Genomic DNA, 23,960 nt, shown 5'->3' on the forward strand with positions numbered 1-23,960 from the left:
ATTGCAAGGACCTTGTCAGCTTACAATCCCTTATTTTATTTTTTATTTTTTACACCTACAGCACCTGGTCTTCCTAGGTGGTCTCTCATCCAAGTACTAACCAGGCCTGACCCTGCTTAGCTTCCGAGATCAGATGGGATCGGGCTTGTTCAGGGTAGCATGGCTATAGACTGATCTGACATTTATAGCGGACACTAACATCACCCCATTTGTAGACTCAAAAATCAAACTGCCTATGTGGCATCTTCACGTGGTTATCTTCTGGACATTTCAAAATTAACATGTTCTTGAATCCCATCCTTATACAAAACCTGATCCTTCTCCAAGATAACCTTTCTCAGGAAAGAGTATCATACACTCAGTTGCTCAGGCCAAAAATCTCTCTCTTCCATATCCACACTCAATCCATAAACACATTCTGTTTTAAAATTATTTCCTGTCTGACCACCTCCATCCTCCAGCATCACCAACATCCTAGTCCCAACTATTTTGCCTCTGTCCTAGACAACAGCTGTAAATTCCTAACTGATCTCTCATCTTCTGATCTTGTCACCATACATTCTAATCTCCATGGAAGCCAGAGTGAGTCTTTTAAAATGTAAATTAAGTAATATCATTCCCTTGCTTTTGACTTGCTAATGACATTTCAATGCATTTAAAATAAGATTCAAGGTCAAGAATACATATGACCTGACCTCTGCCTCTTAATCTGACCTCATTTGCTACCACCCTCCCTCTCCTGTCTTGCCTTTACACTTTGTTGCCCGAGTCATTTAGGGTTCTGTCAGATGTCAGTTGAGCAGAGAAATCCTCCCTGACTGCCCTAAATAAAATAACACACCCCTCCTACTCCTCTTTCCTTTTACCTAGCTCTATAATTTTTCATAGCCCTTATCATCGCCTGATTTTAAGAATCTGTCTTCCTACTGCTGCACCCTAACCTAAAATATATGCTTCACTTGTCAAGAACTTGGCTTTGTTCACTGACATATTCTCTGCTTCTAGAATAATACTTGGCACAAAGTAGATGCTCAATAAATATTTGTTGAATGAATAGATGGATCAATGAATGAAAGCTAATAGTGGGTATGAAAATGGATGCAATATCAGGGACACAGGTTATCTGTGCCTTAATTTTTCTTCTTCATGCTAAATCAACTGATTTTATATAACTGTATTTTTTTCCCCCAGATGGCATACTTCTTTCTAATTCTTTAATAATTCTGGTTTCTCTCTACAGGATTCTTGCTGTGTTCTTCCAGGTTCTTGTGTATGGTGGAGTTCAAAATTGAACATAACCTTCCAAGAAGAGCCTAACCAATCTATAATAAGTTTCCTCTCTTCACAGGTTCCATATACTTGCTTAGAAATACACTTTAAAAAGATAATCTCCCAGGACATAGGTCTAGCTACAAAGAAACCCATCTGGGGTCAAATAGTTTGGAGAGTAACAAAGTGAATATTTGATTCTTACCTCTTTGTAGTCTCTACAAATCCCAAAACATCCTCTTGAATACATTAGGAAAATATATATAATCAACCTCATGAATTTAGCCACAGACTGTATAGACTTTAAATCTGTCACTCTCTTGTTCAACAAACAAATGCCTCCTGCGTGCCAAGTGGTGAGCTAGAAGCTGGGACAGTACACGAAAAACAGTACTTGGTCCCTGTTCAGAATCTTGGGCACCATTGTTTCTGTTTCAATTGTTGTTTCAAGACTAATTCTGATCTAATTTGATTTTAATATATTATATTTATTTCCAATATTGCTTTTTAAATAAGAATACTATACTTATAGAAAAATACCTTTCATTCCATTGAAAAACAAGGGAGCACAATGTTTTGCTTTTTCTAGTTTGTCTTCTAAATTGACTGTAAAATAATGATTTTTATTTTTTCAGAGTCCATTTCAATTCTCTGCAAAGGATTTAACAATGGAATACAAAAATCTCAGGTATTTTCCTTTAGCTCATTTTAAAAAACCCTCCTTACATATAACTTATATATTTGTGTTTTATTTATCAACTGTCTTTATTAAATTAAAATTACTTTAGAAACAACTTTAAATCATATTTCAGTTGCTCTTTTGGTAGTCCATTGATCCATATTTCACTAAAGATATTAACTTTCTCTAGGCTGCAGAGAGTCTAATAGAATTTACACGACATTTTCTACTGAATGAATTTCCCCTACCTTCTTGGTGATTGTACACCTGCATTCCTTATAAGGAGAACAAGGAAGTAAATCATGTTGAAGTTGCTTTTAAACACAGCTTTTCTTCTTTACCTGTCCAGGTAGCCTGTTTTCATTTCAGTCTTAATGAAAACTTATTTATTTACATCTCAAGTTTCTTTTCAAAGCAGTGTAAGTAGTATTTAAAATTTTACACTTCGAGAAAGCAAGATTTTTAACAATGTTCAGCTTCGGTCTTGTAATGTTGAAAGTAATTCATTTTTCAATCTGTCTGCACAGCGAGAACTGAAACGAATGGGGATTGAACTGCTTTGCCTGTTCTTTCTATTTTTAGGAAGGAATGATCACGTACAAGGTAAGACCTAAGCTCTCCGATATATTGCTTTTGTGGTCTGCTTGACGAACCTGTCATTTGGTTCAGAAATTAGATTTGAAGTCATTTTTTCTTTTATCTGTTCCACTGCTTTTTTTTTTTTTTTTTTTTTTTTTTTTTTGCCATTGAACGGACATTAACAAATCACAGGCAGACACAGGGCTATTCCCATAAGGAATGCTCTAGGTTTAAGGTAAATAAATGCAAAGGTTGCATGGGCATTTTAATGAGGAGAATTAAAGAGCACTACTGCGTAATAGGACTTCTTAATACCTTCGTGACAATCATTTTGGTAACTTTTCTAGCTATTTTATTACACAAGAAGGACTTCCACTTAAGAGTAATAAATTTGAGAGAGAAAGAGATTTATTTTAAACATAATAATACAGTACATTTAAAAGAGAAACATTTTAAACGGGTCAAATAATTTTTTAAAAATTTAGGTGCATGATAATGAGGATAATAAATTTGAGGATTCTATATTTGTGAGCACTGAGATTTTTTATATTTTAAGAAAAAAGTGAATAATTATTTTTGGCTAATAAGGCATACATATTTTCAATGTGATAGGTGTAAAATATAAACCTTTCTAGAACTGCTAACATTTAGAGGACTGATCTTTGAAGACTAAAATAAACTTTGATATTGCTCCATTCAAGTACTTTAAGAGCCATAAGTCTCAAAAATGGACTGCGAGTGCGCTGAATCCTTGTGTCTTGCTGGGTTTAAACATAGGTGGCTGTGCCATGGGAGGTGCAGAAACCTGTGAAGACTGCTTACTCATTGGACCTCAGTGTGCCTGGTGTTCTCAGGAGGTAAAACAAATGACCTCAACGTGTTTGTAAAAACTGCAGTTACGCTTAAGTTAATTCTTTCAGCGATTGTTCTTACAGCGTCCTGCTTTCTGTGGGTTATAAGAGTGAAACAAATCTAGAAAGGAAAATATACACATTAGTGGATCAAAGTAGTCATTGATGTGATTACTTTCAAAAGTAATTTGGGGAGGGAGCGAATGCCAAATTATTCAGAAAAATATTTAACTCAGGTTCCTTTATTTAACGAGATTCCACCTCTTATTCTGAAGCTATTTCTAACTGCTGACATGTCCAATGCCAAGGATTGGATCGTCAGAGGTCATGAAGATGATATTTTCTAAAACTAAACATATACTTGACTTCAAAACCGTCGTTTTCTATCTGGGAACCAAGATCCATTCTGAATCACTGGTAGGCTGTAAGAGAAGTGTTTGGGGGTAAACTTTACTGTTCAAACATTACCCAATTCTTTTAAAAATTACATTTTCATGAGCTTGGTGACTCTGTACCACAAAAATGACAAATCTGGAAATAGACATTCCTTATCTGATCAAACTGAAAACTATGAGAAAGTAGGATAAGGGGGATTGGGAAATGTATAACAAGCCATCCTGAGTCATTGCCTCCAGTGACGATATAGAGCACTCTGTAAACGATTCTTGGTGAGAAAGAGCTGCCTTAGCTCTTTCTGGATTTAAAACAGTTCTCTACTGAATCTCATTAAGAGATTAAAACATACCAAGTGCAGCAGGGACTGGTAGAATGCTCAAGGGAAATAAACCCGGACACTCGACTCTGGACGGGGCAAGAACTGCTAAAATCCACCTCCCAAGTTGAACGTGTATCTCTGGAGGAGGGCCTCGCCCACCACAGTGCACAAACCCAGCTCACTCCCATCGCCGCCTTGACAGATGAGGCACACAAATGCAAGGCAATTATGTTTTTTTGAGCTTGTGTGTCAAAAGTAGGTTTAAGAATATAGAAAGAAGGAAAAATCTACATTTTTTTTTCACACTGACTCTCTGAAAAAGACAGTATTAGTTTCATGCCAGACATAAAACAACAAATCCACCTAACAAAATGCTCACCTCTGAAATTTTTATTTAATGCATTTTTGTCACTCATTTAAGAGAACTTCATAAGTTACTACTGACAGTTTTACTGGTGGATGATACTTGGTAGACAGTAATTGTCAAATTTTAAGGCCATATTATTCTAAAAAGTCACTCTAATAATGTTAGTTATATCAGTTGAGGCACTTGAAGCAAAAAAGTAAATTAGGCTTCTGCTTAAAGCAGATAGAAAATAAGTTCTATGGTTAATATCAGCTTGACCTTTTGGCAAAGATGGTGATTATAGCTGGTAACAATGACACTGTGTTGAGAAGGATTATGAGGCCTCATTCAGCCACTGTTTGCCTTGGAGACATTATGAGAAATTACAGAGTTTGCTACACCTGGCCTGGGGCCTCAACTACGCACAGTTCTGACTGATATATAATAAATTATATTCTCAAAAATCAATTTCAGAAGAAATGTAACTTCCTTGATTGGTGAAAACAGTATGAGTGGCTTAGAATCCTAAAGAATGAGGAAAATAATATGAACATTGATTTGCCTCTCTCCAAGCATGAGAGTCAACGGGCCGCAAGTTTAACTTCGCTCAAAGCCTCTCAAGCTTTAGAGCATGCTTGGCTATCAGGTAAGACAGGCATTTATGTCCCCAATCCGCTTTTCTTTTCCGGGCATTGCAGGGTTGGAATGGCCACATCTCTGCCTGGGAACACTCATTTCACTGCCTTCTGCTTCGCAGGTGGATCAGAGGGAGACTGGGAAGCTCCCAAGTCTTACACAGAAAGCAGTCTTCTACGCCATGTTCTCTTTCACTTCCTTTCCCTACCTCCAAATCTTAGAGAAAGTATTAAGGAATTGAATGCTTCAAGACACTGAGTTTAAAGTCTCCAAGAGGTTAACTTCAGTGAAGTAACGCTGTTAACGTAAAGATGACGCATTCATGAATTAAACCAGGACAGAGAGCTAACTAAGGAGATGTCACAATCCTTGCCCTTTGGGAATTCACAGAAAAGGTTCTTTGTCATTGGATTTGGTAATATACACAATGAGCTTGGATAGTCCTAGGAGTTCCCAAACCTACAGGTCATCTGTAATAAACTTACAGGGTAATATCAACCCTATGACTCATCTGTTTCACAGATTTAGTAGTGGCTCAGGAGATGCCTTAAAGAAATAAGCATTAAAAATCACCCCCCCCCCCCAAAAAAAAACCCTGCTAGGTAAATTCAACTGAATGTCATACAAAGAAGAATTCAGTTTTACCCAGAATTTTAATGGAGAATTATCTTGTTATTCTGCTATAACTTAACTTTAGACATACAATGAATGTCAGGACATGGGATGTGATATACTGAGTATGACAAGATGCCTAACTAGTAAAGCAAACAAAATAAAATCTTATCTCCAAAAGAAATGCAAATTTGTCTTCTTTTGTTCTTTATTGTTTTTCTTTTTTAGAATTTTACCCATCCATCTGGAGTTGGTGAAAGATGTGATACCTGGGCAAATCTTTTAGCTAAAGGATGTCAACTAACCTTCATCGAAAACCCTGTCTCCCAAGTAGAAATACTTACAAATAAGCCTCTCAGTGTAGGCAGACAAAAAAACAGTTCCAGCATTGTTCAGATTGCACCTCAAAGCTTGATTCTTAAATTGAGACCAGGTATGTTATGATTTACATGAACATGGGCTCATGTAAATAAATCTAATGTCACATGGTAATACTGCTGTTCTGCTGATATGTCTTGTACCATATTACATATCATCAATTGTGAATACTCTGATTCCCATTCTTAAGGAAATAGACAATTGCAAAGCTAATACTTTTCTTTATTCACATTGGTCACTTGTACTCCATATGTGTTACTAAAAAATCGTTATTTAATAGTAACCATTTGAATTGCTCAAACGTTGTTAAGGTTTACCTCACATTTCTTTAAGAGTTGCAATGTAGCTTTAAATTCCTTTTTATTTTGCTCTCCTGTTGTTAAGGTTTACCTCACATTTCTTTAAGAGTTGCAATGTAGCTTTAAACTCCTTTATATTTTGCTCTCCTTTTCTAAAACCACGTACAAAAAAAAAAAAAAAACAACTTATCTTCTATCTAAATGGATACTAGTTCTCCCAAGGAGATATAAAATATCCTAACTTTTACCTCCTCCAGTAGCTCTAACTACACTGCTAAAAGATTTTCCTGGGCTCATTCATTTATAAACTTTGACCACGTAGTTTATGAAATCCTAAGTATCTTCAGTAACTTCTTATTGAAATGAAATTGCCAGCTGGCCCAGTGATTGATTAGTCACAAATAAGTTCTCATGCGTTTTTATGGATTTGCTTTTTTTTTGTCGGACTGCAGGCAGTGAACAGACTCTTCAAGTGCAAGTCCGCCAGACCGAGGATTATCCAGTGGACTTGTATTACCTCATGGACCTCTCAGCCTCCATGGATGACGACCTCAACACAATCAAAGAGCTGGGCTCCCTGCTTTCCAAGGAAATGTCTAAATTAACTAGCAACTTTAGACTGGGCTTTGGCTCTTTTGTGGAAAAGCCCGTCTCCCCTTTTGTGAAAACAACGCCAGAAGAAATTGCCAACCCTTGTAGGTAAGTAAATGATTCTCTGGCATCTTTGAACACTGATTTTCTGTAGAGATAGACTCACTTTGAGCTGTACTTGGCAGGAGCTTGCTTACTCCCTGACATTTACCTCCTAAATGGTTGGATCTGAGCAGCTCTTTCAGTTTCCTGGGTTTTTGGAACCAAAGGAAAGTCATTTTAATATATAGTTCTAGCCTTGGGTCCTTGCAGCATCCATCTCCCTGTGTAGGTCGGGATGTGGCAAATTTGGCTTCATGCTCTGCAGACAAGGGGACTGAGTCTGTCACTATAGGTTCCTCTGAACTGCGTCCATTCTCAGACCTTTTGAGACCTTCTGTCCTCAACGACCACCACTTTCTGCAGCCATTTGACAATAGCACACATTCTCTCAGAGAATCTTTCTCCACTACAATGACTTCTGCCAAAATCATATTTTCGGAAACTTCTTCTGATGTGCTTTGGGAAACGTGGTGTTCTCTTATTGTTTGAAAAAGGCCTTTGCAGCCTTGACTGCTACTGACTCAGTAAGAAACTAATCAACCACTCCATTATAATATATTAAAACCATGTATTATTCAGGCTATGATCAAGGGCAAGTTGCTCTGTTATGGCTTACCCTTACAGCCAATGATATGTTCAAAATAAAATTTAATATCCTTCTATTGAAAAAGAGCTACCATTTGGTCTGTGCCAGACCCTAAGCTGAAGGTTTTACATACATGAATACATTCAGTCTTCATAATAATAGCAAGTCTAAACAGATTTTGTCTTCCTTATACTCAGAAGAACTAACAGTGGCTCTGAGAGGCTAGTAATTTGCTCAAGTCCACATGGCTAATCAGTGATCTGTACCAAGATCTGGGCTGGTCCAAAACCAAGCCCTTTACCACTATGAATCTAGTGTGTATGAAATGACTTTCCAAGCTTCCATTGACTTGATACTTGTACACTTCCAAGGCATCAATCTCTATAAAAGGTAAACAAGTTTTATAATATAATTTTAAGACGTAGTATGGTTCCCAACCAGAATCTAACATAGCCCAAAATAATTTGACCATGAAAGGAATTCATCACTGATTATAATTCTTAGGAACTGTGTTTGGTTGCAAGCATCAGAGATAGTGTCTGCCCCATTGTCCCCCCCTTTTTTTTGAGGTGTAATTGACATGTAATAAATGCACACATTAGAAGTGTTGTTTGATGTGTTTTGACAACTGATTATACCAATGTAATCACAACCTAAAACATAATGTAAACATTTCCATCACCTCAAAAAGTGCTCTTATGCCCCATGAGAGTCAGTTCTATTTCTTCAGAGGCAACACTTTGGTTTTCTATCATTTAGATTGGTTTTGCCTATTTTGGGGTTTTATATTAATGGAATAATGTAGTATATACCTTCTTTCTGTGTCTGCCTTTTTTTCACACAAAATAATGTTTTCGAAATTCATCTATGATTTAGTGTTTAGAAGAGTTCATTGTATGGCTCTACTACACTTTGTTTATTGATTCTTCCATTGATGGACATTCAAGTTGCTTCCCATTTTTTGGCCATCATTAAAAATGCTGTTATAATCTCTTGCATATAAGTCTTTGCGTGGAAATATGCTTTTATTTCTCATGGATAGATACCTAGAATTGTAATTGTTGAATTATATAATAAGTATAGTTTTAATTTTTCAAGAAACTATCAAATTACTTTCCAAAATGGATATACCAGTTTGTATCTCCATCAGCAATGAGTGAGAGTTTTAGTTATTCCAAATCCTTGCTAACATTTGATATTGTCAGTCTTTTTAATTTTGGCTATTCTAATAGGTGTGTATCTCACTATAGCTTTAATTTTCATTTCATTAATGATAAATAATGTTGAGTTATTTGTTATTTTATATCTTATTTTATGAAATGTCTTTTCAAATATTTTGCTCACTTTTACAAATTAGGTTATAATATAACATTATATTATAGGAGTTTCTTTAAAATATGTATTCTGGAAAGTTCTTTGTCAAATATTTTGACAAATGTTTTGCAAATATTTTCACCCAGTCTGTGGATTTTATTTTTATTTTTCTAGCAATGTCTTTGGTCAAGCAAAAGTTTTTAGTTTTGATGAAGTTCAATTTAGTTTTGATGAAGTTCAACTTTTAAATTTTATGGTTAGTATTTTTTTTTGTCCTAAGAAATGTTTGCCTACCCTAATATCACAAAGATTCTCTCTATGTTTGCTTTTAGAAACTTTATTGTTGAAGCTCTTGTAGTTAAGTCTATGATCTCAAGTTAGTTTTTGTGTTTAGAATGAGGAATAATGTCTAGGTTCATCTTTTGTTTCTATGTAAATATCCAATTGTTCTAGCACTATTTGTTATGGAAGATTTTCCTCTCCCCATTGAATTATCAAATATGTGTGAGTTCAATTCTGGATACATTATTCTGTTCCATTGATCCACTGAATATACCCATGTAACCACTAATGCCTTATGGTCTTGGCTGTTGTAGCTTTATAACAAGTCTTAAAATCTGGAGTGCAAGTCCTCCAACTTTGTTGTCCTTTTGTTTTGACTATCTTAGATCCTTTACATTGTCATAGAAATTTTAGAATTGGCTTGTTAATTTCTTCAAAAAAAAAAAAAAATCCTGAGATTTTTCTTAGAACGGTATTGAAACCAGACATCAGTTTGAGGAGAATGAACATCTTTAAAATACTGCATATCTAATCATTGCTCATGACATATTTTTCCATTCATTTAGATCTTGTTTCATTTTTCTCAGCAATGTTTTATCATTTTCAGGGTAGAAATTCTACTCATCCTTTGTTTGATTTATTCCCATAGACTTTTTTAATGTTATCGTTAGTGGTATATTTAAAATTTTTATTTTGTAATTGTTTATTGATAACATAGAAATGCAACTGATTTTTCACATTCTCTTTGTATCCTACAACCTTGATAAATTTTCTCATTAGTTCTAGTCTGATTTTTTGTAGATTCTTTAGAATTTTCTAAGTGTATGATCATGCTCTCTGTGAATAATAGCTTCTGTAAATGACAATGGGAAACAATTGATATGAAATGATATCAGAAAAAACAATTAAAATTTTAAAACTTGGATGACTCAGCTAAGTGGGCAGCCTAGTATCCTGAACTAACAATAACACCCTGTCCTTAATCAGGCTTCTAGAAAAGAAAAGCAGTTCGACTTTTTTATAACTCTGACTGCATTTCATTCATGCATTCATTTATTTATTTCTTCATTCATTCAGCAAAAAAACTTACTGAGCCCCAACTACATAGCAATCATTGTAGTAGGCATAGAGATCTCTGGAAGAAAAAGATCTGGCCCAGTCCTCAAGGAGCTGAGATTCTTTGAGGAGCAGGCACACAGGATAGCACGGTGATTAAGAGCCTGGGCTTTGCAAGTCAGCACTGGATTAGGTCTTGATTCATCTGCTCACTCATAATGTCACCTTAGGTGAATCATTTTACCTCTCAAAGCTTCAGCTTGGAATAATAGTACTTATCACACAGAGTGGTTGAGATAATGGATGGGAGTATTTGCAACTAGGCTTGGCCTTGAAGCTCTAAGTACTTGATAGCTACTATCAACAATAGAGTGAAGTTAGGAAAGGCCGGGACACTCACTGTACAAGACAGTGAATGGGGACCCAAAGGAGGATTATATATTTGACCTCTTGAAAGGTCAATATTTTTCTGTTTTCTAAAGGTGTTTCTTTTATTCGTATTAGCAAAATTACCATTAGTTAAACTTATAGTTCTCTTTTGCTGCAACATTATATTTTTTCCTTTCCTATTACATCCTTAATTCTCTGTTTCTTTGCCCGAATACCATCCTCCACACACACATACAGCAAGAACTCAAACACTAAACACAGAAGTCAATCCTTTAATCAATCCAAACCTGATAATTATGGAATAAAAATGTTATTTAGTAGGAAGGCAATAATGAAAAGAGCATGGAGTTTTTCAGACCTGGATCTAAATTACAACCTTAGACAAAAATTTACTCTCTTTGAACTTGGTCTCTTCACAAATAAATGAGGATAATAATATTTGCCTCTTAGGGCAATTGTGAGAATTGAATGAACTCAGAACATAACAAATATTCAAAACAAGTATTAATTTCCTTCCTCTTATCAACATTCAGTATCTCTAGTTATTTTAATCTAGGGGTCCACAGACTTTTACATCTTAGAACTCTCTTATATTCTTAAAAATTGAGATCCAAAAGAACTTAGTTTATGTGGGTTATATCTATTAATATTTGCCATATTAGAAAGTAAAACTAAGAAAATTTAGAAATAATTACTTATTGGTTTATTTAATAATTATAATAACAAATGCACTGCATATTACTATAATAACACATCTTTATGAAAAATAACTATATTTTCCAAAGCAAAACTAAAATTAGCAAGAAGAATGACACTGTTTTATGCTTTTACAAATCTCTTACCATCTGATTTAAAAGAAGACAACCAGATTCTCAAACCTGCTTCTGCATTTAATCTGTTATATTTTGTTTGGTTGAATTCTATAAAGAAAGTCAAACCTCACATACATACTTGGAAAAGGGAGAGGCGTTTAACAGCTTTTCCTAATGACTATATAAATTCTTCTTTGATATTACATCCAACTAGATAAAAGGTAAAAGTTAGTTGCAATGTAGAATGTGAAACAATATCAATAAACTTTTCATATTCTGTTACATTAAAAGCCATTGGTCTGTCTTGAACTTTGAATGGCTTTTACCAATGTGTGTGATTTTGTAATGTAATGCTTGGCCATTTGGAAATTATTGCTTTACTGAGTAATGTATATCTTACAAATTTCATGATACAATATTGAAAAATCACATTCATTAATATTGCCATCAATATCATCGGATAGGTCTTGATGTCTTGAGAAGTTAATCTCGTGAGTGACACGCAATTTTCCAAAATTCTAATTTTCTAGTTACCTCGAATTTTCTCACTGGCAACAAATATTGATATTTGTTTTTCTTGAGTAATGAGCCCACTTTCTTTGTTTTTAAGAGCATATCTGCCAAATACCTAAATTGAAATAATAGTTTGGCTGTTAGCATTCTTTCAGGTAAAAATGGTATCCTATAAAAAAAAAAAGTCTAGTTCAGCTCAAACAATCACAAAAATGCTTTTCCACTATAAACATTGTATTTTGGTGTGAAGCAGGAATGCTGTATGCATATTTCTGATGTGGTCACACATAAATTTTTTTTAAAACATGTTTTCAAGGGTGAGACTTAATAAAACTAATAATGTTTACTGATTCATCAATGAAGTGAAACTAGCATTTTTCAAATTATTATGGTAAATGCTTGCTATATTTGTCCCTAACAAATATAAGGACAACTATACAGTTTTGTGACATTGCCTTGATTCATGCTAAGGCACCAGCAGTTTTACTCACTATTGCCTTTACATCATCAGCGCAAATGTCAACACTGAAAAAGATGCATAACATCTTTCATTACTGTGGAAAGTTTGATCTTAAGGATTCCCTGAAAAGGTCTTAGGGTCCTCTGTGGGTCCATGAATTACACTTGTAACACCTCTGTTTTAATTTAATCTGTAATGCTTTTTAAAGTTGCTTTCTTTCTTCAACTACATTGGATGGAGGGTCATTGAAAATTTATTTCACCATGTAAGAATGCTGAGGTGGTTTGCATTTTTGAAAGAAGTTTCTCTTATGCTGTTCCCTGAGATACGGCAACAAAAAAAGATACTTTCTCCATTTCCAGATTTGTAGATGAGTTGTGATGTGCATTTAAAAATATTTTATAGCACAAAGGTCAAATTTTATCCCTCTATCCAACATTCTGAGGAATTTCTCTTTTAACTTCATTTCATATAGGTTATGGCATTTTGTTTTATTTTGAATTTGATGCCAACAATGAGGAAGTCATTGTAGTTTGTAAAAGAGAAAACCAAACCATGAAATGCTTAGATTTTTTTTTATATGTACACACATAAACATACACCAGTAGACAGTATAGTTTCTTATTGCGAAGGTAATAGCGAGTCCATGTGAGAATACAGACAACAAAAGAAAATGGAAATTATTTCTAATCCTACTCAAAAAAGATGGCATCAACCTTTTAGTATATACCATTACAGTCTTATTTTATAAATATCTATTTAAAATTTTAACAAAAAATATAAGTGGTGTTTTTTAAATATTGTTTCATAATTATCCTGCATTTAAAAAACAAATCTATTGTTACAGAGAGACTCAAAATCAAGTTATTTGGTGATGCGTATTTATTTCCTTCAATCACTATCCTAAGAAAGTAACAACGAAATATGAGCATTTATTAGAGGAAGAAATTTGACTGAATAGGGGCAGCCTCCCCTCAAAGTTTCCTGGCATGACCGGGCTCTGACATTCTGGTTGTTTTAGCTACATTAGTCTCTCAGCACTTTAATCTTCTTAGTGAACTAAATTAACAGTTTATTCCACTCTCCAAAAGCAAAGAGTCCTAGTAAGATCTAGATAAGCAAATAATTCTAACCAACGAAGATGCAAATTTCTTACAAAGCTCAGAGGAGCTGAGTAACTTGCCCAGAGTCTCATGTACAGCTACTACTAACTGGCTTTCAGAAAAAGATGTGGCTGAATGTATGATCAACTCTTTCAGTTCTACTGCAATATTTTGGGGTTGATATCCTAACATGGCATCTTTCCCATATACAAACTGTTTTAAGTGGTGGATTTATTCCTAGGCTGGTCCACAACCATCTGTTCAGTCACAGTAGAGTCGGGCTCTAGAACGGAGAGCCCTGCTCTGATTTTGGGGCCTCGGCAGGCAGCGTTGGGAGTACAGATGGGAGAAGAGGAGAAAGAAGAAAGTTTTCTCTCTGTCTTGCTACAGGGTGACTCATACTTGATGACAGCTTAAGATATCGGAATACAAAGAAATTGTTGTCATGTCAACTTAATGGTGGATTTTTGGTTGAGGGGCAAGAGAAGGTAGTAATTATACACATACACACATACAAGCACAGGAGTGGGGAGTCTGGATACCTGATCATCTGTTATCTGAGCTTGAGCAAGTGTAAGACGCACAGTAAACTTTCAGTGTTAGCTAATATGATCATTTTTAAGGAAATGTGTGGGAGATGGTGACAATAAACTTAACAATGAGATTCATAGCCAAGTTACAGAGTCAGCACTTCAGAAAAACTCATCTTCTTTTAAGAAATTTTGCCAGTCTATTACATCTATTAATTGTGTTTTATATTATTTCATCAAAAATATTTTCACATTTTACTTTTACAGTAGTATTCCATATTTCTGCTTACCTACATTTGGATTCAAGCATATTTTGCCACTAACAAATGATGCAGAGAGATTCAATGAAATTGTGAAGAATCAGAAAATTTCTGCTAATATTGACACACCTGAAGGTGGATTTGATGCAATTATGCAAGCTGCTGTGTGTAAGGTATGCTGAAGGGAATAGTGTTTCAATCTGATAACACAAATTTTATCTTTTATTAACACATCTACTTTGAAAAGCTTAGCTAACTTTATCTTTCCTTTAACTGCCATATATCTCCATTTGATACTTTTCTTAAAACAAAATTTTTATTGAATTTTTAATTCAATCACGTTAAGATGGACATTTTTGTGCCTAATATTTGAATAATCTAATAAAATTGTGGAAGTATTGGGGAAATTTGGCTAAAACAAGTCATGTATGACTAATTTTCAAAGATTGAGATCAGATTAAGTTTTTGAGTTAATAACAATAAAAAAATCAAAGACAGAAAGTAATAAAAAGGTGAAAATGCCTCTGAACCAGTATAAACCTCTACATATGATTATATATTTATTATTTCAAGCCAATAAAATAAGCCACACTGCCTCTACAGCAGTGCAGGGACACCACTGCTCCTTGACGATCAGACATGTATCCACGGGAATGATTCCCCTGTCTTCAGGTGACAGCTCTTCATGGAAAATATCAAGAAACAGACAGGACTGAAGCTACTAGAAGGTGGGAGGGCTGAGGAATTAGGGAAGGGAGGGAAAGGATGAGGTGTGATGGTGCAGCCAAAATGAGCTTTTGTGCAGCTAGATCTGGACTGATGTTAATTAGAGGAGAGAGCTCCGCTAAGAAGCAGCAATAGACCATCTTAATTAGCGGTACCTTGAGGTCACACTTTAAGAAGCAAATCTTAACTTTTATTACATTAATAATTTTTGGATGATATCACTAGAAAGAGAAATATGTGCCTAAATGTTGGACGACATTTCAATAAAACAGGCTTATGCTGAGTCCATTTTGTACTGCATTTTTACTAGTTTTGCTTCAGCTTGGATTTGGGATAATCTATGACTTTCTCCCCTCATTTTTCTGGTAAATTGAAAGCAGGACAGTAAAAATAATTAGATATGTAAAAGTCAAGATCAATTGGATACTAATTGTAGTGAAACTATTTTTTTCTGAAGCATAAATCATCTGAAAATGTTATCCAGGAAAAAGCAAATGTCATGGAATTTTGTGTTTTTAATATTATCAACTCACCATAGATAAAAAAAAAAGGCTGAAATAGACCAGCAATATAACTTTTATCATCTGAATGTGTCCAATCTTAATTGATTCACTCTCAATAAATGTCTGCCTCTATTTAATACAACCTAAATGTTTCTTCCTCCCTGTAGGAAAAAATTGGCTGGCGGAATGACTCCCTCCATCTCCTGGTCTTTGTGAGTGATGCTGATTCTCATTTTGGAATGGACAGCAAACTGGCAGGCATCGTCATTCCGAATGATGGACTCTGTCACTTGGACAGCAACAATGAATACTCCATGTCAACTGTCTTGGTGTGTAAACTGCACTCTACACTGTTTTCAGGGCTACAAGGGGGCAAATGGAGCAATAATTACTGTAGTAGATAGCAGAATAACCCACACTTGGTGAAAGCACCGCATATTTTCAGATTTGAGATTAACAAATGTCTTGTTTCGATTCTCACCGTTAGAGGTTCCCACAGGAACACAGGTGAGTGGTGGGGCTATGTGAGAAGTTAGGATCTGCTATGACACAAATGATCCCAGAACCCACCCACCCCCAATTTTTCAAAAAGCTCTAGGCCAGAGAAAAGAAGTACAAGTGAGCTCATTCTGCTCTCAACCACAGTTCCAGAAAGGGATGGGGTGGGGGGCTCAGACCAAAGGCATAATCACGTAGGAATTGCTGTGAATAATGGTTCCAGAGTCACGTCCCTTAAATAATGTCATGCTTTCATGGACCACAGGGCTCGGCAGGAAACAATTAGTCAAGTACTGCTTGGTTAGTGTTTATTAACATTTGATATACTTTTTGTCATTTAAAAAATGCTGGTGACATGCTAGAAAAAAAAAAAACTTGACTTTTGTAAAACAAGGTAAAACATTCATTATCTTACTCAGTTCTCACCAGAATCCTATGTCTCTAACCACTTTCCTTGAACAGACCACGAGGCTGCCATGCTTGTGCACACGTCATTCCCTCTGTCTGGAATGCCCTTCCCTTGTACGCAGCTGAGAAACTTTTAATTATCCTTTAAAACCCAGGTCAATCGTGACTGCTTCCAGGGGCCCTTTTGATCTCGGCTGGGCCCCATAGCAATTACCTCTCCCCTCACCTCACACAGAAATATCTTCTTGCCTATATATCGCTATACGGAAATGTGTTTGCTCACATATGTCTGTATTTTTCTAATGTGTGCTCCTCAGGGCCAGGACTGGTGTATTCTCTCTACTTCCTGACAGCACAGTGCCTGGAATACAGTGGGTGCTGACTACCGCATGAAATACAATTGAATTACAAAATAGCAACCTGGGAAAGTCCTATTATTCCCATCTAACATTTGAGAAAATAAAGTACAGAAAATTTAAGTGACTTTTTAAAATGACAATGCTGTAGGAGTGTATATAGGGAAGAGAAAGAGGTGGGAAGGGATAGAAGAGGAAAAGAGAGAAAGGGAAAGAGAAAGAGAATGCAGAATTCTGATATCAGATTGGAAAAAAACTATTCTCTAACAAAAGAAAATTCAGTGAGATAATGTATATACATGCTTAATACAGTATGAGCAATTAATTTTTAAAAATCTGATGTTTCATGAATTACCTGCTACCTTCCTTGCCTAAATTTCTTAACTTCGACATGAATGTTTTCCCCTAACTTTTGATTAACAGTATTCCCCAAACTTATATATTCTTTCATTATATCAACCGCCTTTCTATATTACAAGATCAATGAGGGGAGCCATATTTTGTCTTTTAGCCAACGAGGAAGGAACAAGAAATTGTGAGAAATGAATCCATTTTTCATTACCTTTTCCTTGGAACTATTCAAATATCCCTTAATAGACATGTTTTTTAAAAAAAGCAGGACCATAGGAGCAAAATATTACCTGTTACCTACTATGATCTTATCATCTAATAAATCTTCAATTCATTCTTGTTGAGTAAGTTGCTACAAATGCACAGAAGCTACGGACTATTTCCATGCCTGCCTGTAACATAATCTCCTGGGGCCTCTGAGCACTTTCTATGTATTCAACATTGGGCCAGGTTCCTGGGGCCATAAAATAATGACGTGGTCCCTGGACTTAAGGGACTTATGGTATAATTGTGGGAATTAAGTCAGCTGATGTGGATTAAATAAAAAATCATATTTCCTACCTATGAAGAGCTAAAAGGTATGATTTTGGCTATATGAACAGAGCAGTTGAAAGTTTCGAGAACATGAGGAAAGGAGGGACCAGCATTGGAGTTCACGCTTAAGGGTGAACTAGTGTTTGGTGTTAAGGATGTTTAGTGTTTGGGCAGTTGAACAGCAGAGGAAAATGTTAGACTCGGGAAGATTTATATCATCTGGATTCCACTAAGATCTACTAGTAAAAATCCAAATGGCACGGAAAACACATATCAAACAGCCATATTTGTAGTTGGATCATTTTCCTGAGTATTTTAGGCAAAACTATACTTTTCCATCAACTTGAATCTTGTGCCTCAAGAAGGCATTAAACAAAACACCCTAGAAGTGCTGAGGGTATGTGAACGCACCACCTTAGTGTACAGCGTCCTTCCACTTTGGCTGCTTCCAGACACAATCAACAAATTCTTCTTGTAGTTGTTTGCAAGCTACTCTTTCACCTGAGTTTCCTCTTCGTACATTATCCACGTTTGGATTCATCCAAGAGGCAAATGTGCTGCTATTTTTCAGCCTTGGAAAGTAAAGACCATCTTCAGATTTGATAATTAACGACTTCTTTATTTTTTAAAATACCCGTATTACTTGGGAATAAATGTGTCAATGGAATGTGTTTTCAACTGTCCTGTAAAAATATTGCAGGAACTCGTAAAACCGATTAGTGACATCAAAAAGGCAATAAGACCAGCCCCAAGAACTGGTATAGGAACACCTCAAGGCAGATGGACGTAGGAATTGGAATGTGTCATTCCTCAGCAGGCTGTCCCCTCCTCACCCCTCATCCTGCCTCATCCAATTCCAGTACGAGTTTCGGAGCTATAAGAGTCACCCAGTGACATCCGTCAGAGTATACCTGCTCCTCCTTCCGCTTTAACATTTCCTCTAACCTGAGCCTGCTGGCAAGTGGCACTTAGAAGAAGAAACATGTCTCTACCCCTGAAAATATGACACACTACAATTTGTTAAGTAATTTCAAGTGATCACCTTAGAAGTAACAGAGCATAATTCACCACATTGACAGGCACGGACTCTTAGGAATTAATTGGTTTTACAAGATTTAGGAAACAATTATTAAACCAATTAAGTAATGCTAATTGTGTATTTGTTTACTTAGCGCGACAGACATAGTAATTGCCTATGAGCATTAAAATGCCAAACTCAGTAAGATATCTTTGGAAAAAAACATTTCTTTATTTATTTTACATACTTTTGCTAAGATGGTACTTAAAATCTATATGTTAATTTTAGGAGTATCCGACAATTGGACAACTCATTGATAAACTGGTGCAAAATAACGTGTTACTCATCTTTGCCGTAACCCAAGAACAAGTTCATTTATATGAGGTAAGCAAATTTAATTCAAGAAATTCATTCAAGGAGATTATTCAACATGAAAGTTTAACATTAATCCTGAGTTTAACACATGGGATCCTATTAGAAAATTATTAACACATGCCAAATGTACTGGACACTTGGCAAAGTGGATTCAGTTACTGTTTACAATTTAAATGACAAATGCAGAGGTGCCAAGAGGAGTGGGGATAGATATGTGGGAAAAGGAAAAAAGAGTTATGGAAATGAAAAGATAAGTTGGAGGAAAGTAACAATAAAGATAGGACCACTTACCTAATGGAAATCTAGTCTATCTTCCCTTGAACTATTTCATCTGATGAGGAGAGAATTAACAGAATGCAGAAAAAATTATGAGAGTGGGAGGAGAATTGACGTTAAATGCTCTGACATTTTCAAATTAGATATGAGAAAACATAAGTAGAGACACAACTCAAGCTATTGAGAGGTGGAAAGTTGCAAGAAAAAAACTTATTAGACTGAACCAAAAAATAATTTCTCCAAAAAGTAGCTGGATCTGCAGTTCAAGTTTTGGGATGGAAGCACCGACTATGGAAAGAAAACTTTCATTAGATGAAATAATGTTTGTAAATCAATACATAAATTATAAAATGCATATGCAAACACAAAAGATTTCTGTGGTTTCTTTCTGGCCTAAGAAAAACAATATGTCAAAATGCCATGAATTGGGCTACTAGCAAATGATCTATTTCTATTGCGCAGTGTCACAGAGAAGTAAGGACTCTCTAGCCTGGGACCTAGAAAATGTCTAGAAAAATAGGTGTACATTAAATTGTCTCCGACTTTTGTGCTAAAGCTTCAAATACACCTAAATTCAGAGTCCGGCTTCCATTCCTTTTGAAAAGATCTCTTAACTCCTCGGTGACTTTACAGGGTCCAAGAAACACTGAGATTACCTCACAGAGGCTTTGATTAAATGCCACTCAATGCTGAGGTTGGTGCACCCCATAAACTTGCATTAGGTTATGTAGAAAGGATCCAGGAGGAGATCCTATCTTGCATTTTTAATAAGAGGAGGTTATTGTACTCCAGGTGAGATTGCCTTCTGCTGAAAACCAAGGAAGTCCCTTGCAATCAAGCTGCATACTTGAGGCCTTTGTTCTATGCAGAGATCATGTGGGTTCACCTGATCTGGGCATTTTCTTAAGGCTCTTTAGTATGTGATACTTGTTTCCAGTGGTTTTAAGTAGTAGAACTGCGGTAAAGATTTAAAAAAATATATACCACAAATACAATAGTGAGTCTATTCTGCCTTTGATACTTAAGGCTAGTGTGAGAGGCCCCTGGGGGTCTCAACACCTCCTCCACAGCAGGGCTCCTGTTTTGAAGGGGGAGGGGATGTTGCACAGAACTTTTCTTAAAAGGAGAGTCTGGGAAACACGACTGATTGTCATGAACACAGACGACCATAACTCGCTTTGGTAATAGTCTTTAAGACTCACAACTCATTTATACACCTCCTCAAAATTTCTATTAAAAAGACAGAGGAAAATAACTACGTGGCAAAACCGAACCTGTCGTGTTTAAGCTAGTTGCATCCACGGTTCCCTTGTTGCAAAGGAAATGCCCATTTCCAAGGAAAACGCCAGATTAGGGCTGCATCTAATGTAACAGCAGGACATTTATTTTGCCTGCCTACTAATCTTGTTATGAGGCAAATTTATGTTCCGTCATGATCTGTGGTCTTTACCATCCAGGCTCCCCTAAATTCAAAGGGACATTTCTAGGAAGCCACGTAGTAGACCAGGTCAGCAGCCCACTCTGTGACTTCGATCTTTTCATTATTTTATTTCTATTTTGTTGGGCTCACTATTCCATCTGCATTAGTGGGGCAGGCAGCTGCCTGGTCTCAAGATAATGACAGCAACATTGCACTTTCCTGAAGGTTTCACACAGCATGAAAATGCTGATCTCCTGCTTTATTGATAATGAAAACTGAAAATAGACCAATAATGGCTCGTGTTGCTTTTCCACTTAAATCTCTTAGGAGCCCTATGTGTGTGCAGGAGCCCTGTGCAACCTGATGTTTGGATAGCTGTGATAGAGAAACGTAACTACTAAAGAATCACTGAAAAATAAAACCAGCAATAGGATAAGGAAAGCAACTAAGTGGTAGGAGCTAATGGAAATTCCAGAGAGCAAACTGCCTGCCCCAGTTCTGTGTTGAGCAGAGTTGTGTGCGTACACCCCAGGCAGGGGATGGGTTAGGTTCAATGGCGCCCTGTCTTGCAGCCAAAAGATTTATGTTGCCCCTTCATGGAATGCAGGGAAAATGACTGTTTTTTCAGTAATTTGGTAAGATGCTCTGGACTTCTCAGATGTGTAGTGCTGCTGTACTTTGTGGTGACAGAGATGAACAAACAATGGAAAGGATAAAGTAAGCAGTTTCTCCTTCAGTTTAGCGTACACCTTAGACTCCAGCAAACAGATATTTTGAACAAACTTATTATTATGAATAGTTTCCTGTTTGTCTAATTACAGGGTTCAAGAGATAATGATAGATAATAGACTGAGCCGTAGGTAGTATATTACATTCTAGTGCTAACTACCATTTTGATTCAGGATTCAATTATCCAAGCTTAAAAACAATTTTTTTTTATCTCTTCTGTTGTTTTCAAATGTTTACTGTTAATTTACTGTTAATTTACATTAAGATAGTATCAGGCTAATAAACCTCAACTGTCTAATTTAACTAGTCTTTCTTTCCTAATGAGATATTGAGATAAAAAACAATTAAATAAACATTTTTTTACTACATTTTCAAATTATTAACCACCTGGGATTATTTATAAGACTTTAAAACATTCTATATCTTTCAAATTGTCTACATCTGCCTGGAAAAGATGAATTTTATAAAGTTATAATAATAATTATTACATGACCTTGTATTTATGTTGTAATGTTGAAACACAGCACTCAGAAAGTAAACAAGATATATTGGTAATAGACATATCCAGTTTAGTCTGTGACCATTAATTGATGTCCCTATGGTTATTAGGACAGAGTGATGTATCTAAAGCTTGGGACAGGGCACCCAGGCTGGTTTTTATACCACCAAAGGGACCTTTTCCCTGGAGGTAAAAAGTCCTTAATTAGCAGCTCTTTGAGGAAAATGGTGAGTTTTGTTCATCTTTCTGTTTAGGACAATTCTCAATATACACTAGGTTCTCAGTAGATATTTGTTGAATAAATTTTTTAAAAATTGCAGTGCAAATATCTCATTTTTTTCCCCAATTAGATCAAAGTTTCTAAATAGGGACTTGAAGTTTTGGGTGACAAATACCTGCCAAGATTGAGGGAACCCATGTGTAAGAGCAGGTGGAGGTGCCTACCCTTTGCTGTGATCCCTGCAGCCCTGGCGGTCCCTCTTTTCCCCTCTTCCACTTTAAACTCAGATGGCACCAGAGAGGAAAGAATACTCTGTCATCAGTCTTAGAACTGGCCTGCTGGATGAGCTCCAGAACCTTCTTACTAGGCCATGAAAGAAAAACCCCTGAGCAATTATTCTCCCAGTAGTCGTTATATCTAAAAACAAGCATGAAGAGTAGCCACAAAATTCTCTGAGCCTGACATTCTTGTGTGGCTTGTGAAAATTATCAACCATATACTAATTTCCATTTTATTTCATGCTTTTTTTTTTTTTGCTCATTTTTTGAGCTTTTCACTGCAGCAACAGAGTTGAAAGGCAGAGAAATGAGGGAGGCAGATAGAACAAAAATTGGACCCTTCTCCTGCTTGTTAGCCTGTTCTGTTACTGTTTTGTTTTATAATGTTCACTGTTGGAAAAGCTCAAAATAATTTTGCTCTGATGAAAATCCCTATATTTTTGGCCTTGGCTTTTACAAAAACAAAACAAAACAAAACAAAACAAAACCAACAAACAAAATAAAATGACCTCCAACTTTAGTAGTCAGTGACTCTGAGCCTGGAGGGGGGAAATCACCATGAATTCCAATGGTCTTTGTGCAGATTAAATCTAGCTAGCTGTAAGATAGCAAATTATTGGGCATGGTATAGAAAGTTGTTATTTTATCCTATCAACACCAACCTATAGTGGGGTATTCCAAATTTATGCTTTTAGTGAAAATAAAATCATCTAAGAATGAAAAGGCAATTTGTGAATTATGAGAAATATCCTTGGAGTTAATAAATTGTTCTTAATTCAGGTATAATAGAAAAGGATTTTGATTTCTCTTTAATCGATGGTATCTGGGAATAAAAACTGAGGAGAAGCACCTGTATACACTTCCCTCATTAATAAAGCCTCTTTTAGAGAGGGAAGATTTGGAAATAGAACTCATGCATTCAGATTATCAGAGCAAGATTGTTAGAAGTATTTTCCAGTCTAATTAATAAATCACAACGACAGAAAGTGATCAGTAGCTATTCTTTAGATGCCACATAGTACTTTTCTTCTAAAGAATTCGAAGCCTCATAATCCAGAAAGTAAAGACACAGAAAAAAAATACAGATTTAAAATAGAGTCTTAATGAGATGCCCTATTATGCCAACCCATGTAGAACTAAAAAATGGGATTTCAGTGATATATAATACCTAAATGTTTCAAGATTTACACAGCACCTAGAACATCTAGTGTATCATTGGGACCAAGATGCTATTGACTGAAGTGGCTCATTTTATTTATTTATTTATTTATTTATTTATTTATTATTCATTCATTCATTCATTCATTTACTCATTCATTCATCAAATATTTCATAAGATCCTCCCATGAACCAGGGTTTCTGATTATAGAAGAGAAGAATAAGACAGCGGGTGGCTCAACAAGTCT

At 35.8% G+C, this 23,960-nt stretch overlaps 1 protein-coding gene and 1 non-coding gene across 13 annotated transcripts in view; one reads left to right on the top strand and one right to left on the bottom strand.

Annotated features, from left to right (window-relative positions):
* ITGB6 (integrin subunit beta 6) overlaps positions 1-23,960 on the top strand; it is a 119,237-nt gene that overhangs the window by 47,620 nt on the left and 47,657 nt on the right. For 4 of the 12 annotated variants that reach the window (XM_036236514.1, XM_016152797.2, XM_016152805.2 and 1 more), the window contains 8 exons: positions 1,905-1,957; positions 2,476-2,551; positions 3,305-3,384; positions 5,916-6,120; positions 6,817-7,063; positions 14,371-14,536; positions 15,760-15,921; positions 19,046-19,141. In XM_036236514.1, coding sequence (XP_036092407.1) covers positions 1,905-1,957; positions 2,476-2,551; positions 3,305-3,384; positions 5,916-6,120; positions 6,817-7,063; positions 14,371-14,536; positions 15,760-15,921; positions 19,046-19,141 — 1,085 coding nt within the window. Of the gene's footprint in view, positions 1-1,904; positions 1,958-2,138; positions 2,368-2,475; positions 2,552-3,304; positions 3,385-5,012; positions 5,086-5,915; positions 6,121-6,816; positions 7,064-14,370; positions 14,537-15,759; positions 15,922-19,045; positions 19,142-23,960 lie in introns of those variants that run through there. The other 8 variants (XM_016152800.2, XM_016152801.2, XM_016152804.2 and 5 more) reach the window with 7 other exon arrangements.
* Positions 53-171, bottom strand: LOC118614844. Its single transcript, XR_004956151.1, has one exon. It is a non-coding gene; the product is annotated as a 5S ribosomal RNA (ribosomal RNA).

The sequence above is a fragment of the Rousettus aegyptiacus genome, unplaced genomic scaffold (assembly GCF_014176215.1).
Source record: "Rousettus aegyptiacus isolate mRouAeg1 unplaced genomic scaffold, mRouAeg1.p scaffold_m13_p_2, whole genome shotgun sequence".
NCBI lineage: Eukaryota > Metazoa > Chordata > Mammalia > Chiroptera > Pteropodidae > Rousettus > Rousettus aegyptiacus.